At 40.0% G+C, this 16,499-nt stretch overlaps 1 protein-coding gene across 4 annotated transcripts in view; it reads right to left on the bottom strand.

Annotated features, from left to right (window-relative positions):
• Window positions 1-1,488: 1,488 nt before the first annotated feature.
• The window catches only part of LOC138624091 (kynurenine--oxoglutarate transaminase 3-like), a 262,875-nt gene continuing 247,864 nt past the window's right edge, over window positions 1,489-16,499 (bottom strand). Inside the window, exons 1-14 of one of the 4 annotated variants that reach the window (XM_069703995.1) lie at window positions 12,250-12,339; window positions 9,228-9,318; window positions 8,786-8,847; window positions 6,589-6,733; window positions 5,652-5,801; window positions 5,458-5,544; window positions 4,934-5,059; window positions 4,706-4,826; window positions 3,937-4,013; window positions 3,759-3,848; window positions 3,488-3,674; window positions 2,266-2,339; window positions 2,098-2,184; window positions 1,489-1,975 (exon numbers count right to left, since the gene is read on the bottom strand). In XM_069703995.1, coding sequence (XP_069560096.1) covers window positions 1,919-1,975; window positions 2,098-2,184; window positions 2,266-2,339; window positions 3,488-3,674; window positions 3,759-3,848; window positions 3,937-4,013; window positions 4,706-4,826; window positions 4,934-5,059; window positions 5,458-5,544; window positions 5,652-5,801; window positions 6,589-6,733; window positions 8,786-8,847; window positions 9,228-9,317 — 1,353 coding nt within the window. In that variant the 5' untranslated portion in view covers window position 9,318; window positions 12,250-12,339 and the 3' untranslated portion in view covers window positions 1,489-1,918. Of the gene's footprint in view, window positions 1,976-2,097; window positions 2,185-2,265; window positions 2,340-3,487; window positions 3,675-3,758; window positions 3,849-3,936; window positions 4,014-4,705; window positions 4,827-4,933; window positions 5,060-5,457; window positions 5,545-5,651; window positions 5,802-6,588; window positions 6,734-8,785; window positions 8,851-9,227; window positions 9,319-11,154; window positions 11,274-12,249; window positions 12,340-16,499 lie in introns of those variants that run through there. The other 3 variants (XM_069703993.1, XM_069703994.1, XM_069703996.1) reach the window with 3 other exon arrangements.

Genomic DNA, 16,499 nt, shown 5'->3' with positions numbered 1-16,499 from the left:
ATTATATAAAAGTATGTCTGATAGTTTTCCCACAACACAACTGTCAATGTTTGGGACAGTTAGGAGTGACAGGAGCTAAATACAAGGTGCAATCCAAATGTTTCCTGTTCCTACACGAACAGAGTGAAGCATGGTAATGTGCACGGAGTTACTCGATCAACTTCAGCACCTGAGTTATACAGTTTTAGTGATCACTGTACGTTTGCATTTGCAATTTCACCATGGACTTGAGTAGAGTGCACATCAAATGTTGTGTCAGACTTTAATGCTGCCACGCACACCATAAGCACAATGTGCAAGCAGAACATTGTTACTTTAATGAATTATAATGATAAAGCAGAGAGGAAAAGAAGTGTGCTTTACAGACTGCATGATAGACATATGGGAACTGATTAATGAACATGATGATTTATTATTTTGACTGCCATCCCTTCCACAAAAACTGTATGAAATGCGAAATGTAAAACAGAGGGTCATTTTTAGCCTACAAATTGCATGAAATCGGTCACATTGGAAAAGTGAATTTTCACTAAATATCCACTTATCAAGCACGCTTTCTACTTTAAAAGGTAAAAGATCACAACTTGCAATGGGACAAAACAATATTTTTTTAAATGATCTACATTGATGAACAAAATATAAGGAAGAACATAATGCCGTATGGTTAGCCTACATCAGTACCTCCAACTGCAAGCTCAATAATAAACGAAGTGGACTCATCACAACAATCATGTCAACAAAAACTGGAAATGTCTTCATGAAAGTAGAATTTAAGGCAGAGCTGCTGCACTACATGTGTCAGAGTGCTGGCTGAGTGTTTACAGACTACCTGTTGTGTTTTCTTGCGCGGCTGCTGAGGGTTTGAAGGGTGGGAAGTTAATCCCCATGCGATGGCAAACTTTCAGGTCACAGAGTGGACCAGTTAGCCGGCTAACACATGGCACTGGCTGTTTGTTAGCTAAAGTTAGAACCTACTTTGACCAGAAGAAAATATGTCTGCCCACCTCATTTAGTCGGTTGTTCCACGTATGAAACTCAATTCCGGTTGGTTTGATTTTGCAGCCGCCTCTGTAGTTTGAGAATAACACATGATGAGGCCACTTTATGGACACTGTGGAGACTAGTACAACACTCGCGTAAGCAGAGGACCAAGCTTTGAGCAACAGCACACCGCTTTGAGCGTTCACGTGACGGGAAGACGTTGGTATTTTATGTAAATCAATTCACATACTCAACTTTGATTCTTTTCCTTTTTAAATATATATATTGAAAATGTTAATAATGGTTGGTTACAACAACAACAACAAAAAAGAGCTCCTTCCAAATCATTGTTCTGACTGGAAAACACCCTTTATTGAAATATTTTATGAATATTAGAATATTCTTTGATGAAATTCTCGTGTTGGGCTGAGTATGAGAAAACAAGAAGCTACGTCAACATATTTATTTATAGATTGTTGTTTCAAAGGGAGATGATATTAATGTGTCGGAGTTTCACAGTTTTATTGGAAACAAAAGACACACAGAAGGCACAGTGACAGCAGACTGGTTCAGTCCCAGCAGTCCTTTGTTTACTTCTGCTGTGTGTCTAATATTACAACCCTGTGCAAATATTAACTAAAAATACAGAACGAATCAATACAGAATAACAACAGGAATGAATAAGGGTTGACTATGCTCAGTGGGATGATGGAGAAAAATAACATCTCATTCGGCATTTATCTGAGCTACTGTATTTCTTCCAGCCATGTTGAGTTGGGACACAGCATACAGGTCAAACTACGGACACACATTTGACCATCAACTCCAACCTGCTCTCTTCACATTTGACTAATTTCCAGTGAGAGTGCGGTCCACTTCAGTTCCCTCAGGCTGACCACGCAGTTCAAGAGTTCAGGTCTTCAGACACCGCATGGCTTTAAATCTGTTTCCAGTTTTTCAAGATGCTGCCTGCTGCATCCAGAGTGCTGTCTTGCTGTTAGGACAAAGACAGCATATGTTCCTCAACAGAAATAAAACTGCACCTCAGCAAACATACCGGGTGATTCTGTAGTGGTGCGTTTCAAGTTTGTGACAAATGGGACACTTTCTATTTACCTTAATGAAGCAAAGGCGAATATATTTCTCAAACTCCTTCTTGGACTCGTCCCCAACGAATGCTGTGACTGGAATGGCTGCTAGTTTCTGTATTAAATGTATTATGAAAATAAATCAATAAAAACACATTGCTGCAATGTGAGTGTTAGAATTAGGAAGTATGTTTACCTTTTCTTTAATCATCCACTTCACGAACTTGTAGTCATAGGCTTCATCCTCTGCCATATGTGACAGGTCCTGGTCTACCATAAACAGAGCAGAGGTTAAAGTTCACTAGTCGGGTTAGAGGCTGCTGATCACAAGTCCTCAATGTATTTAACCTGTCATAATGGATCTGACCACTTGGGGGCACCAGAAACAGATGTTCATCATTTGGAATCAGTTATTTGCCCATCTGATGGATGTTAGGTATGTCTGATTGTCTCACTCTTCTTTTGTTTTGTTTTTGGACTCTACCAACTCATTTTCAAGGAAAAGATCAGCTTCTTTAGCTGCGTAATGTTGCAATACCCTCACCAGTTAGTCACAGACATTGTATTGTGCAGAGCAGCGCATTTACATTAGGTTTTAAGAGATTTTTCTCTGCCTGTTGGGTCCTAAAATGACGCAATACAAGTAGAGAACAGAGAACAGGCAGCTCATAATGCTAATAGTAGAGATTGGTTATGTTTCAACAGTAGGAGTTTGGAAATGATCGGTAACTAGATGTACTGAGGAGAGTCCATCTGTTGAATCACTGTAGGGCAAAGGGACAAGGAGGGTCAACTCCATAACACTGTCTGTGATGAAGCTGCTTTTCTATTCTATAAAGCCGCCCTTTTCTCAAAATAACAATTTGGCTGCTGACACTTTCACATGCATTGTTTCCACATGATCACAACTTAGGAATCAGTTCTGCTGGAAACTTGACACACAGCCATATTCATAACAGGTGAACAATGGCTGAAAGTTGATATGAATGTTGCTTCAATTCTGATTGTTTATTGTCTCAGATGTTTGAACCTGACTGTAGATAGTCTTTGTCTTATTTGGATTGATCTATATTTTGCTATTTATTTGTATATTTATCTTTTCATTCATTCATTTTGTTTTTACTTGTGTGTGGGCATTCTTATTCAGATTCTACATCTTAAAATGTGAAAAATTATAAATTTAACACACACACATTCTTCAACTCCAGAGATCAGACATCCAAATCGAAGGTATTTTTCTTGACTGTTAACGATCACGTGTGATGTCCTTAAGAAGTCATTTCTTCCTTTTTGTGTTCAAGTAAATAATATCAATATTTAAACTGAGAAATATTCAGTAATAGGTCAATGTCACGCAAAGAAGCACACAGTTTGACTAAATGTGCTTATGATGTTGGTTTGAAAGTGCAGAAACTCACTGAGAGATGTGACGTCCACGAGCATGAAGTAGCCTCCCTCTGGGATGACGGGAGTCATACCGGCCTCCTGCACAATGGCGGCCAAGCGGTCCCTCTTTCCCTCCAGTTCTTCTGCCAGTGAGGAGAAGTAGCACTCAGGCTGACCCATCAGCTCGTAGTTCAGGAGCAAACCGTGTGCCACGGCCTCCTGAAGACAAACACACAGCCGGAGGCTTCAGACTGAGAGTAAATATCAGTTATCATTTGTTTTCTAACGGAAAAAAAGACTTACCTGTAAAGGTGTCGGGCACGTGTACAGAGTATTCTGCATGACGGTCTGAAGATGCTTTATCAAGTGCTCCGGTCCTATAGACCAACCAAGCTACAAGACACAAATGTCAATTCCACAGTGTGAAAGGTTGCGATTGCTGAATATTATAAATTGGGCTCCAAATCCACATTGTTCTTACCTTCCATCCAGTAACACTAAACGTTTTCCCTGCGCTGCTGATAGTAATTGTTCTGTCCCACATTCTGGGCAGAGAGGCTGCAAAGAGAAAAAACAACATTCAAATCTCAGAACATTTGAATGTATTTGACAATCTTTTAAAGATGTATTACGTATTTTTAAGTTGCCAACGCTAAAAACATTTTATGCTCAAAAAATATTTTTTGTTTTTTGCAGAATCTATGCTGATACATACATAAGAAATATTTAAAGTGTTCCTCACGGCAGGTGGGGGAAAAGGAAGGACAAAATCACAACACTACCTCCAACAGCCTCGCTTGCAGAGTGAAGTAAATAGAGGTAGAGCTTTCAAGCTAGAGCCGACCGAACACAATCCCTGAAGAGTTCATAAATGAAGGAGGCGAACGTGTGAGCTGAGCGAGAACCAGTAGATTAACAGCTACCTGGCATGTGAGCAGTTAGCTTGCAAGCCAAAATAGCATCCTGTTGCAGTATTTCTTCACCAAGCTTCCCGAACAACAATAAAGAGGACACGTGAAAGAAGTCTGTTGTGCCACTTTCAGGTGTGACTGGACCTGAAATCTGCACCGAGTGCATGTTTTAAAACCTCCCATCCCCTGTAACCGTGGGCACCAAATTCAGGAAATTGCATTATTAAATATCAACGACTGTATATGATAACAACTTGCTCCTCTATACTGACTTTTTTTTCTTACTTACTCACTTATACTTTCTGTCTGTTTAAGAGGTATGTTCAACTGAAAACGTACCAATCTTAATATGCTGGTGCCCTCTGTAGAGGAGCCACTCATAAACCTCATCACTGAAGCACAGAGTGTCGTGTTTAATACAGAGGTCTGCGATCATCTGCAGCTCATCTCGGGTGAAAACCTGCAGGAAGAAGAACTACTGAAAGCACTTGTCTTTTTTCTGTCATGTCAAGTCAGCAAGTTTGTCGCACACAGTGAGTGACGACGGCAGCGATGGCGTGTACTTACCTTCCCGATAGGATTGTTGGGAGTGTTGATGATGATGATGGCTTTTGTCTTGGAGTTGAATTTACTAGAGAGCTCATCTGGGTCAAGAAACCAGTCTGCACTTGTGATCGTCTTCTTTCCGGACTTCTACATTTGGCAGAAGACATTTTGTGTTACGGCCCCCGACATTCGCAAACATCCTCAGGCCACAGCAGCTGGTAGTAAACACTCAATGGATCAGGGAGTCCGCAGTTCTTGAGATGTGCTGTCAGATGACGTTAGACCAAAACTAAAAGTGGGATTTTTTTTTTTTGTGAGTAAAATTGCCATTTATCTAATTCTAGGTCATGTTAATTGATTTATTATATAACTAGGACTTCTTGTTTCCCACAGCTGGGAGGTCCTGATATAAATGTGGTGCACATGTCAGGAACTTCTTGTAGGTGTATTGTCCCCATTGGTTTGACAGTTCCATGTGGTATTAAAATAGTCTGAGGTTGAATTTCACGGCGGAAACTCTGATGTCAACACCAGGTCGAACTTACGAGGCGTAAAGGTATCATCACAGGTTTGGCCCCGGCCATTCGCACCATCGGGACATAGCAATCAAAGAAAGGTTCGATTATGATGACCTGGAGGAAGGGACATGACACAGATTGACATAGTTTAATAAGAGCACGTTTGTGAGTTCATATATGAATGTTTTTGAATATAAACTGAGGGAGAAAAATGTCCTCACCTCATCGCCTTCTTCCACCAGTCCTTGCATGGTGCTGAATAAGGAACCGTAACCGCCCACTGTGACCAGGATTTCTTTGAAGGGGTCGATCTGACGTCCGTAGACCTTCCCATAAACCTGAGAGAGGGCCTTCACCAGAGGTGGATGACCCTTTGAATCAAAACAGGACGCATGGTAAAGAAAAGACAAACAGTGCAAACAACAAATACTGAACTTCCGGCTCCAGAAACTCCTTCAATGGGTTTATAATGTACACTTTATTTTGATATGCTAACTAATATCGCAAAACCTGCAGTTTTACAGGATGGAGAGTTGATAAATCATCCCACAACCAAATACTCAACTGTTAGTTAGAAATGTGAATATGAAAATGTAAATACTATCCAACTATGACTGATAAAACGTACCTCTACTTATTGACAGTTAGACTTGTCGTAACAGTAACATTAATTCACCTGTTAAACTGTATCGGGAAATCTGATCTTGACAGAAAATGGGACCTTGCACTTGTGGTACTTCACCGGTTGGTTAAGTAATATTGTGCTAAATATGTCAGTTATACGGTATCAAGGTATCCTCTTTGCCACATTGTTTCCATTCAACCTACTGCAGTATCAATTATCTGTCAAGTAAACAGAACTATCTTACAGTAAACTGAGGGGTGAAATGGCCTGACAACACGTAGACGAGAAAGAAGGCATCGGGAAACACCCATTTCTCAAAGTGAGCTCGAGGGAAATGGTTTATTGCAACAGCATTATTTTGTTTTTAAACATGAACCCTTTGCAACAGTCTCACAACGGGAGTTTGGTCCTAAATTACTTACACCAGCGGAAATAGTTTCAAATTGTTGTGTTCCTTTAAATTAGACTTTTAAGAAATGCTCTTTTTTTTTTTAGCAGCCTGCATGAGTCACTGTACAGTAAATCCGACTTACAAAGCCTCTGGTGTACTGGTTCATCCGGTCCACTGATGCAGCCTCCATGAGCGCCTCCTTGACATACGAAGGTGGAGGGATGTCTGGAAAGCCTTGGCCCAGGTTAACGATGGACGGGTCGGCTGCCATTGAAGTAAACGCCACCCTGAAATGACAAAGATATAAAAGCATTACTGGACAGAAGAAAGCTCACGAGGCTCGGATTCTGAGTGTTGTGCAATAAGTAGACCGAGGAAGAAAACCTAAGCATACAGATATGTTGGTAACGCATTGTCTTACATATCCTTTATTTTCCTGCATCCCATATTGTTAGCTATACATTTCAAGGATATCGCTAATAAAGTGCTTTTGTACTGATTAAATTAAAAGTTGGTCCCAACAGTTATTCATTACCTCCTCATTGTATTTGTATTTTACTTTTTAAAAAAAATAAAAAATAGTAGCTTTATTAAATGAAAAATAGTTCAAACTTACATCTGATATAACTACAAAATAATAACTTAAAGTGGTGCTTAAAAGTTTGTAAACTGTCTATATATCTGAATAAATATGACCTAAAACATCGTTAGATTTTCATTCAAGTCTTAAAATTAGTTAAAGGGATCCCAAATAAACCAGTGAGACAAAACCATTATACCTAGTCATTCACTTATTGAGGAAAATGATCCAATATTATGTGAATTGTAAAAGAATGTGAACCTCCAGGATTGTAGGTAAATAAATACATTGTCAAAATATGCTACATAAATTGCAGGTAAATCTAGAGTCCGGTGTTTTCAAGTGATGGGATGACAATCAGGTGTGAGTGGGGACCCTGTTCTATTTAAAACAGAGATTTACCACAGTCTGAGCTGCACAAGTGTAACATGGTTACACGCCCCCACAAGCAAACACTATTCTTGTGTCCACTTGAATATGCATACCAACTTTACTATACTCCAAACCTACTGCAAAGCTGAGTAATAAATGCAACAGTCACAAAAAAAACAAAAAAAAAAAGAAGAAAAAAGAATGTTTTCTACATTTGAAGGTCCATGAAAAATGACTCGATGTGCACTGCTGTAGATTCAGGTCCAGAAATGTAGGAATTCTCAGACAAAGATGCAAAAAGCTGCAACCTAAAACTCAATAATAAGTTACTCGTAATGAGCGGATCGTTGTTTACTGAATTAATGCAGCTGTTCCATCTTATTTCATTACATATTCAGTTCATACAGATTTCACATATCCAAACATTTATGATGGAATATTGCATCATGCATATAGTTAATAGATCACCTGTTGATATGGACCAAAAATCATATCTTTGCATTGTTGATACACAATATCTGAGCTATCTCAGTATTTTCTACGATGTGTCCTAAATGTTCAAACTGTGATCAACATAAAAGGCAAAAGAGACGGGTGTGAAAATATAAAGCGGCAAAACATGCAATACATAGGCATTAAAATATTTTTTTTTAAATGTAAAGAGAACAAAAAAAAAACAGACCTGCCCTGTATAAAAAATATACAACTGCTTAGTATATTAACATGTAAATGAAAAATATGTCAAATAAAAAGCAAACAGAAACAGGCCAAAATTTGCTAAATGAGTCCCTTTGGTGAGCCAGCTGTTGACCAGTCTGACCACGGTGTCGATTTCTGGCAGCTTTTTAAAGCCTTCATGTTCCACTGTTGCAACAAACACCAAATCTTCAGTAATGATGAAGGGTACCGCCTTAGTTATTTTCCACCTTTTGATACTTTTCTTTTCATAAAACAAACCGCGGCTAAATGAAGCTGGCAACATGCTTTTCAGGCTTTGAAGGGTTCGCGGCCGGGAGAGACGCCGACACATATAACAGCTTAAATCCATCTGCTCCAGTGTTCTGCAATGCAAACATACCTTCGCCACAAAGGCTGAGGCCACACAATGCAATGCTGAATGGTGCAGTGAAACTTTGCCTTATACTGTATACACACAGCAAACAAACAGCAACCATATTTTGACAGCCTGAGGAAATAAAAAATAATTCCAGCCAGTACTGTGTTGCAAAAGAAAATTCAGACTCAGCAGTTATTCTTGCAAACATGTTTCAATCTAATCTCCAGAGCATTTTAAAATGGGAACCCGATCTGTGGTCTGTTAGTAGAGCACTTTTTGTCCGTTTGTGTCACACAAACGGACAAAAAGTTTCAATCGCCGTTCACTTACCACACGTTCTTATCCAGTCCCTCAATTCTTTTGGCGTGAGTGTGCCGTGACATCATTATATGCTGCAACACAGAACCAAAATACACCTGACTGAGTGTTCAACCACACAATGTTCAACGCTTTCTGCAACGACAACGATCTAACAACGGCACCCAGCATTGAGGGAAATACTGCATCTGTGCAGGGATCAGTGTGGTGGAAGTAAAATAATCATCAACCACTTGAGGCTGCTACGGTACATAGCATTCACAGGACTTTGCTCAGTAGCGTGCTGTGAATATATCAATGTATAATTTGCATTACCTACAAATTCTCCAACAACACTAAGACAGCAGTTTACATCGTATGTTTAAATAATGTCCGATCTATGTGAAATCCTGCCAAATTCCAAGCACATATGACACAGGGTGGATCATTTCAATGCTTTTTGGAGTGGACTCACCTGTGAAGTACAAATCCTCCTTCTGCAGGTTACATGAGCTGAATGGCATGTAAACCTGGAGCAGTTCAGGAGCTGTCGCCCCAGGCTCATGCTGCACAAAAACAGAGGGGGAAAAAAAACAACACTGAATTTGCTTTTTCCTTCTCGCTCTTCCAGCTTAACTGGTAGGTTTTTTTTGCATACATGTTTGCTCCTGTCACACAGGCTGTTTGATCAGTTCGATGTTGCTGCTTCCACATCGGTTTGCAAATCCCAAATCCCCATTTATTATGTCTATATCTTCACATTTTAGAAAAACTTTGTCAAATTAGCTTTTAAAAGCTCTTCTTTGCTATCTGCAACTGGACGTACTGACAAGTATCACTGAATTACTTTGATACTGTAGAAATACAAAAACACAGGATTCTTTGGCACTTCCTGCCCTATTAGTCTATTATACATTATCTCATATTTATGAGACAGAAGATATCTTTCGCAAATACTTATATAGAATGTCAGTTTTGAAAGAAAAAAAAAGACTTGTATCTTCAGGTAGTGGATCTGGAGAACACATACTGTGATAATATTTATTGTTGACTGTTCATAAACAATATTTAGAAAAATGCGAGAAGGTAAAAATGCAATAATGACCTATCTATCCCTATCCAGACAAGGTATTCTATGAATGTCCATGAAGTGTTGTGAGATATTTTGTTCTCATACTTTGGAAATGCGTAAACACAAACCATTGTTTTGAATTTTCTTTTAATCTTTTGGACAACATTAAGCCACACTTTCTGTACTCCAACACAGCAGTGCTCCTCCAAAAAGATGGTAAAAAGAAATCAGGTCTAGGTTGAAAACTGCTGAAGTTTTCCTTTAATGCCAGGGCTCGCCTCCCCACGTACAAATGTTCCACCATAACAAGTTCCCCTTCGACATTACTTTGTAAGGCCACTGTCACTACACCCTTGGCGGAGCACCGCCCGAGACAACTGTGATTAGTTTAAAGAAATACAAACAAGCCAGAGCGTTTTCCTCTGAACCAGAATGACATACGGGTGCAGACAGATTATTCTCCAGTGCCGGCTGGCACAGTGCGATGGCGATCCGTCTGGCTAAGCAGGACTGTGCAAGTAATCGATCATTAAAGTCATGTATAAAGGAAAAAGGCAAATATGGTGCATTTCTACGTCTCCATTATCTATTACTCTAAACTGAGTATTTTGGGGTTTTGTATTGCTTTTCTGCCAGACCATGAACACAAATACATACATAGGATAAATAAAAGAGGAAATCTATTGCCAAAGAACAACATTACAGGCCATGTAAAAAAATAATGCAGAGCACTTCAAATTAAGTAGACATTAATGTGAAATTAGAATAACCAAACTCAAAGCGGTACTAATACAAACATCCAGGCTATATCAGCTTGTCATCTTAATATCAGGTCTTTCTTTTTCGCAATTTGAGTTGGAAAACAAGCGAAATATAATGTTGAACAACTGTGAACGTGGCGCGGTTTGGTTGTGGTGCTCAAACCTTGCTCGCTCTCATTTGTCTGTAAATCACAACTGCGACAGCAGGGGGCGCCGGTGAGCTAAACACAAGTCCGCCACGGGGTCCTGTCCCAGCTCGGCATCGGGGAGCCCTTAAGTGTTTACAGTATTATCTGACTTCTCACTCCCTTATATTCAACCTTGGGGCTGTGTTGTTCCCCTGGACCACAGGGTACACGTATGCTGTTGGTAAACCTCCTGTTTAACCGGGTGCTGTCGCAGCTGCAGCCCGACACACTGAGCCAGTCCAATAGACTTCCACTAGCTTCAGCTAACGGTAGCAAGTTCAGTTATGGCTGCCTAACGGACAGCCTGTCCCGTCACCTCTATTCCTACGAAACGCGGCGATGATGGCCGCTCATGTCTGCCCTTCTTCAGGAAACACGTACCATGTACTGATCGAAGTTCCGCGAACAGGACAGCGACCACAACTTACTTGCTGTGACTGAAGCCGACTGCTCAAATCGAGCTGTGATATGCTGCGGTCAGCAGGAGGAGATGACGTCACAGGGGACAGCGGGCTGCGTTTACATGTCGTCGGAAATAGGCAACACACAACACGTGAACCCAACCACAAGTAAATGAATGGGTTTAAATAAAACGGGAAACTGTTATTTTGCTTGTATTGTGTTTTCCCTCTTCAAACTTTGTTTAAGATAGGTTGATCGTCAAAATAACCTTCTTTTTGTTTTAAATGCAGGTACGTTTCTTTTTCTATTTATATTCTTACACCTTTACCTGCATGATAATAGTTTACGATCTATAGTTGTTTAGACAAATCCAAAATGAAAACAGGGAAAGCGTTCAACACGTTTTTAATTCATACAGAAAACAATTCAGCTGTCATATAACGGGACGTTATCACGGACTTTTGAGGAACTGTGAAGGCAGCACCGTCCCGGCCTGGTTTGTGAAGTGATGTTTGTGACTTGCTATCCCTTTTAGATTAGATTAGATTAGATTAGATTAAATTTGACTTTATAGATCCCACAGTGGGGAAATTCGATCGTCACAACAGCAAAGAAAACCAAAAAGTGTACAGTCTATGACTGACATTTCAGTCAATATTGAATAAGTAAATACACACATACACAAATAAATAAATATGCCTATGAAATTGATAAATATGATTATAAAATAAATCCTGGAATAAATAAATGAGGCACTCAATATATAGATAAAACTAAATATAACCCACACACAGACAGACAGACAGACAGATAGAGCCGTCATTATTGACTCTTGTGAAGTGAAAGCACAATTTTGAACATTTATTTCTCTCCTCTATTGTGAGTGTCAGAGCGACAATCCAGGATAAAACAAGGAGCATCCGTGAATACATCAGAAAGATAAACTGCTCAAAGAGTGCTTCGGGCATAAGAAGACAGAGAGGAGGAAAAGTAAATCTCATGGGAGACCAAGCCCCTCCATTGGTTGTACCATCGGCAGATAGAGTAAGTGGATGACATCAAAAAAAATCCTACCAGTGACTTAGAAAAGGCCGTCCCGAAAAACAGTACAGAAGCTGTGATCATGGCAGCAGAAGAACAGGCCCCAAGCAGCACCATATCCATAGAGACAGGACCCAAGGTGCAGGCTGTGCAAAGAGGCCCCTGAGACAGTCCAGCACATAGTGGCAGGGTGTATGCAAGATGGGACAGCGTGCACTGAGAGGCACAACCAAGCAGCTGGATAGTACAGGAACATCTGTGTCAAGACTGGGTTAGACGTTTCAAGTCCCAGCGGGGCACACCGCTGAAAGTGGTTGAGGGCAATGAAGCTAAGATTCTGCGGTACTTCAAGTTTAAGACTGACAAGCAGCTGCTGGCTGACCAACCAGACGATGGTTGACAAGGAGCCTGAAAGGATCAAGTAACAGGGGCTGAAGGAACAACGGTGTAACGACGCATCGCGGTTACCTATGCTGCAGACAGTATTTTGAGATGATGTAGTATAACATTGTTTGCTTAAAATTGCCAAGTAGAGAACATACACAGTTGTATTAAACATATTTACTGTTTAAGTATAGGTGCTGGAAACCATGTGCATGGCTGGGACACTGGGTTGTTCCCTTTGTTCTCCCTGGGAACAAACAAATAAACAAAAATGTGCAGTGAGTGACTGGTTGAACAGATTGATTGCTATAATATTCAATTGGTCATGTGGCAAAACAGCAGGGTAAATATATTGCCAAACTAAAGATGTATACTGTATGTGGTTTAAACATTGCAACAACTCACCTCTGCCTGTTTCCTCTTGATTTTGATTTGATACACTTTATTAATCCCCGAGGGGAAATGTCTTCACTACAGCAGGGGAGCTCTCAGGGGGGAGATGCTGCAACAGGCTGCCACTCGCGCGGCGCCAGGTAACCTGACCTGAGGTGCATGTTTTTGGATGATGGGAGGAAGCCGGAGAACCCGGAGAGAACCCACGCAAGCACAGGGAGAACATGCAAACTCCGCACAGAAAGGCCCAGGACCGGATTCGAACCCGGAACTTTTTTTGCTGTGAGGTGACAATGCTAACCACTGCACCACAGGGTGTTCAGGCAAAATAGTTCAGCACCGATTTATAGTTCCGGGGATTACCAACCACAGGAGTGGATAGGTAAATGGTAAATGGTCTGTACTTGTATAGCGCTTTATCACCTTTTGGTCTCAAAGTGCTTTAACATGTTTTTCCATTCACCCACTAATGAGACAGATCACAGAACTCCCAAAATCAAACTCTTAGTTTAACTCCAGGGTATTTCACTCCAGAAATTTGCTGTGTGGGTGATGGTGAACTTGTGCTGTGGTGTTTTTTATGTAAAAATCAATGGAGCTTCACCTGAAACCCTTCCTGGACTCCTGACCTGCTCATTTGCCTCCATGGCTGCTCGGGCATGTTAACAAACAGGAACAGTTCTGGAAGGGGACGTCCACGGGAAGTGGTTATTGGAGTACTGTGGACCGTGACCCCCGATTGAGATCAGAAGATTACACTTACAACGTCTGAAGTCTCTGCCCAGGAGAGTGTAGAATTACTGAGATACTGCATGGAACCCTCAAACTCCAAGGTCTCTGGAAGAGGACCTGAGCTTGAGGAATGTAATAAATAATCAGAAAGTTTGACGATCTAGAAACGTAAATCCTTCTGCCGTAACATGAAGAAGAACTATTTCAGAGCCTGACTGTAGTAATAAAACTGAAGTAGATTAGCAGCACTGTCCTGTACAGCAGGTCAGGTTTCTTTGAGTTGCATCCTTCCATTGAAGCAGCGGATTTGATGTGCTCACCAGAGGCTTGTTCAAATAAATCAACGAGCAGCCATTGTTCACATCATATGGCTGTGTCCCAAGTTTCCGCAGAACATTGCTTAGTAAGTAGCACTGTAATAGTGGGTCACATGGCAGCACAGTAAGTAAAAGTGTTTGTTATTCTAAGCAAAAAAGGGGCTTCCTCAGTGTTAAATCATGGCTAGACAGCAGGTGTTTAAGGGAACAGTGCAAGGCACTTTCAAAAGCATGATCAGGCAGACCAAGACGACACCATCAGAAGATCAATCGAGCTTTGTTAACTGAGAGATAGATGAGGAACCTTGTCACAGATGCAGAATGTGCTAATCAAAATACACAAGACTTCAATCAGCAAAAGTCCAGTCAGAAAAAGACTGTCTGGTTGTGGTCTCAGATGATTGGTCTCCCAATTACTTCACTCGAGGACAAACCAGGCTGATTGCTGGGGTGGGATAAGACATAACAGCATTTCACAGGGAAAAACAAGTCCAATTGGCTTCAATAGACACTCTCATTGATATAAATGTGATAGAATATTAGAAACACTTCTCAATGGCAATGGCAATTCAACAACATTGCTCACTACAACTTCACTCATGACCTTTCAGCTTTAGAATCATGAAGGTACTGTACTGGTACAGCAGGGCTGTTGCATTAGCTTTAGCTAGCTGCACCTAAACTCATAACTGAGTGGGTGCGTCCACTTAATGAATATGTACAGTTTTACATCTCGCCAATGTTCTCTGGCGCAGAGCCTGCAGAGTGTTTCACTAAGGGAATTGACTGGATCCGGATTGTATCACACAGCGTCTAATCTCAGTTCTCTACTTAAAGTTGTGCCTCCATGGAATTGTGAGACGGAAATTAAGAGACAATGTCCCAATGGCAATCTAACATTTTACATCGTTAACACATTACACTGGAACTGCACTGTCATTCTGTGTGGCAACAAGCAGAGGAAATGCTCGAAGGTCAGTCTTTGTAATAGTTGTTAGGTCAGAACAGTCTAATTGTACGCAACAGCTGTAAAAGCGAACAGTGTTCAAAACAATCCTGATAGGCTTCCCGCAGAGTGAACAGATGGAGAAGTGCAGTATGAAAAAACAGAGAGGCCCAAAGTTGTGTACAGTGGTGAGAGGTAAACAATTTTAAGACATTTAGATTTTACTTGAGAATATCCATTTTTCTAATACTTCATATTTCTGCTTCATTACATTTTAGAGGCAAATACTTTTCTCCCCAAAGCACTGACTTTAGAACTATAGTCATATTACTTTTTTGCATTTAGACTTTACATTAAAAACATGTAGGCTTATATAATACATTGCCAAAGGTTGAACCAGTGGATCCAAACGTTCTTGGCTTCCTTTCTGTGATCAGTTGGAAGGGACCCAACAGCAGTTCTTAAGAACATGTACTAGCAATCCTATTTATGCTGCTTTATATTTACATTTCAGATGGAAATAATGTCCCACTGCATTTATCTGTTTTTAGTAGTTACAAAATATGGATTCCATACATTCAATGCACTAGGTATAGGTTAATCCACTGACAATATAATTGGCTTCACCATGAACCAGCTGACACATAAAATGCTGCTTACACATAGTTGCATTACTAATAAAATCACTGATCATATGGTAATATAAAACAGATAGTAATGTAACACAGGCAAAAAAAAAAAAAAATCCTGCAAAAGGAGTAATTTTACTTTTCATACATGTGGACATTTTGAATGCAAGACTTTTACTTGTAGTGGCCCTCTAACACTGTGGTAAACATCTGAATACATCTTCCCCTGCTGGACACATTTGCAACAGTCAGCGCTGAAAAAAAGTACTCAAATATTTTACCCTGGAAATGCCACACCATAGAAATCTAAAAGTACAAAAGTATCCACAAAATAAACCTAATGTGTCAAAAGTTAAACCTGTCTTCATTGAGAATGGGATATTTCAGAATAATACTATTATTTGATTTGACTCTGATTATTGTTGCATAAATGTGTGCATCAATGGGTTGGGTATCTTGTTATTTATGTCCTTCCTGTCTGGGTTTAGTATGACATTATAAGACAGAACATTTTATTTGTAATTTGCAAAGTAACTTATAGTTGAACAAGAGTCTTCAAAATGAGTAAAATATTTATTCTTTTGCTCTGAAATCTAGTGATGTAGTGTCATAAAATAGAAATAGTGATCTCCAAACATTCCATCACTGATAGTTAGCAAATAATATTGTAACGTTAGCAGAGCAAGTAGGCCAACTATCACTGGATTACTTAAGACTGAAACAAATGCATAAAGAGGATTTTTTTTTTTAAATTTTTTTTACTTGAAGCCTGATGGAGAATTTCACCTTGTTATGGACTGTTAGTACTTTGCTGAAAAGATCAGTAAAACACATACAGTTTTATTAGTAATTAGTAATATTAATGCGGTTATTATTATTATT

This window comes from Brachyistius frenatus, unplaced genomic scaffold (genome assembly GCF_029030835.1).
Source record: "Brachyistius frenatus isolate BFR_SWC_R1_liver_20210118 unplaced genomic scaffold, ASM2903083v1 Contig_49, whole genome shotgun sequence".
NCBI lineage: Eukaryota > Metazoa > Chordata > Actinopteri > Embiotocidae > Brachyistius > Brachyistius frenatus.
This window is presented reverse-complemented; position numbering and strand designations above follow the sequence as displayed.